The sequence below is a fragment of the Geospiza fortis genome, unplaced genomic scaffold (genome assembly GCF_000277835.1).
Source record: "Geospiza fortis unplaced genomic scaffold, GeoFor_1.0 scaffold275, whole genome shotgun sequence".
Lineage (NCBI taxonomy): Eukaryota > Metazoa > Chordata > Aves > Passeriformes > Thraupidae > Geospiza > Geospiza fortis.
In genome coordinates, this window is record NW_005054341.1 from 2,484,529 (window position 1) to 2,486,524 (window position 1,996).

A 1,996-nucleotide genomic window follows, 5' to 3' on the forward strand; every position below is an offset into this window, starting at 1 on the left:
GCCGCTCTCTCTGTCTTCTCCTTTCCCTGTCCTGTGCTCGATTTTTTTTTTCCTCCCCTCTTCCCTTTTTATTTTTATTTCTTTCCTTGCCCCAGAGGTGAATCTCTGCTAAGGAGCAGAAGTTGATTCTTAATTTTGTACACACTGTTAGCCTCAAAATAAAGAGGAGACTAAAAACGTGCTGATGCCCAGCTTGCTGGCAGTTGTGATGCTTTGAACTGATCTGTGTGGAGTGCTTTTCAGAAAGGAATTTCTTTATTTTGTATTTATTTATCTATTTATATATTTATTTACATACTTATTTATGAACGCTCTAAATGCCTGCAACCTCTTGTAGCATAAAAGTCAACTGAGTTGGAGCTGGCGTTGATTGACTTTAACATCTCTTGCTTTTCTTGGCCTTTCATTCTATGGATGCCCAGCATGGTTCAGTTTTGAACCCAGAGCTGGGCGTGGTGGGAGGAGGTGGATGTGCTTGCTGTGGGTGCCCCTCACCTCTTCCCATTCATGTCCCGTGCCTGTCCCTGAGCTGGGATGTTCCTTGCCCAGCTCCCAGCTGAGTGTCCCAGAGGAGGAGAGGAGGTTTGGCGGGGAGGCGAGCGCTCGCCCGCCGCTGGACGGCTGGAGATTGACGCTGCTTGTTGTGTTATTTTGCAGGTAAAGATGAGCCCAGCAGCTACACGTGTACGACTTGTAAACAGCCTTTCAACAGCGCCTGGTTCCTCTTGCAGCACGCACAGAACACACACGGCTTACGGATCTACCTAGAAAGCGAGCACGGCAGCCCCCTGACGCCACGGGTTGGTATCCCAACAGGACTAGGTGCAGAGTGCCCTTCCCAGCCACCTCTCCACGGGATTCACATTGCAGACAATAACCCTTTTAACCTGCTCAGAATACCCGGCTCGGTCTCGAGGGAGGCGTCGGGGCTGGGAGAAGGGCGTTTCCCACCCACGCCGCCCCTCTTTAGCCCTCCCCCGAGGCACCATTTGGATCCGCATCGCATTGAGCGCCTGGGTGCGGAAGAAATGGCTCTGGCCACCCATCACCCTAGTGCCTTTGACAGGGTGCTGCGACTGAACCCCATGGCGATGGAGCCCCCCGCTATGGATTTCTCCCGGAGGCGGCGGGAGCTGGCCGGCAACACCTCCAGCCCACCCTTGTCCCCGAGCCGGCCCAGCCCTATGCAAAGGTTGCTGCAGCCCTTCCAGCCCGGCAGCAAGCCCCCGTTCCTGGCCACGCCGCCCCTCCCTCCTCTGCAGTCTGCTCCTCCTCCCTCCCAGCCCCCCATGAAGTCCAAGTCCTGTGAGTTCTGTGGGAAGACCTTCAAGTTTCAGAGCAACCTGGTGGTCCACCGCCGGAGCCACACGGGGGAGAAGCCCTACAAGTGCAACCTCTGCGACCACGCCTGCACACAGGCCAGCAAGCTGAAGCGCCACATGAAGACCCACATGCACAAGTCCTCCCCCATGACAGTGAAGTCGGATGACGGGCTCTCCACCGCCAGCTCCCCTGAGCCGGGCACCAGCGACCTGGTGGGCAGCGCCAGCAGCGCCCTCAAGTCCGTGGTGGCCAAGTTCAAGAGTGAGAATGACCCCAACATGATCCCTGAGAACGGGGATGAGGAAGAGGAGGAGGAGGAGGAGGAAGAAGAGGAGGAGGAGGAGGAGGAGGAGGAGGACTTGAACGAGAGCGACCGGCCGGACTATGGCTTCGGGATGAGCCTGGAGGCGGCCCGTCACCACGAGAACAACTCGCGGGCTGGCGAGGAGGGCCGGGCGATGCCGGACGTCATGCAGGGCATGGTCTTGAGCTCCATGCAGCACTTCAGCGAGGCCTTCCACCAGGTCCTGGGGGAGAAACACAAGCGAGGCCACCTCCCCGAGCCCGAGGTGCACAGGGACACTTGGGACGAAGACTCGGTGGCCGGCGAGTCCGACCGCATCGACGAGGGGGCCGTCAATGGCCGGGGCTGCTCCCCGGGGGAGTCTGCCTC

General features: G+C 58.1%; 1 protein-coding gene across 1 annotated transcript in view; it reads left to right on the top strand.

Annotated features, from left to right (window-relative positions):
* BCL11A (BAF chromatin remodeling complex subunit BCL11A) overlaps positions 1–1,996 on the top strand; it is a 70,604-nt gene that overhangs the window by 60,175 nt on the left and 8,433 nt on the right. The window contains exon 3 of the mRNA XM_005422634.2: positions 658–1,996. Coding sequence (XP_005422691.2) covers positions 658–1,996 — 1,339 coding nt within the window. The remainder of the gene's footprint in view (positions 1–657) is intronic.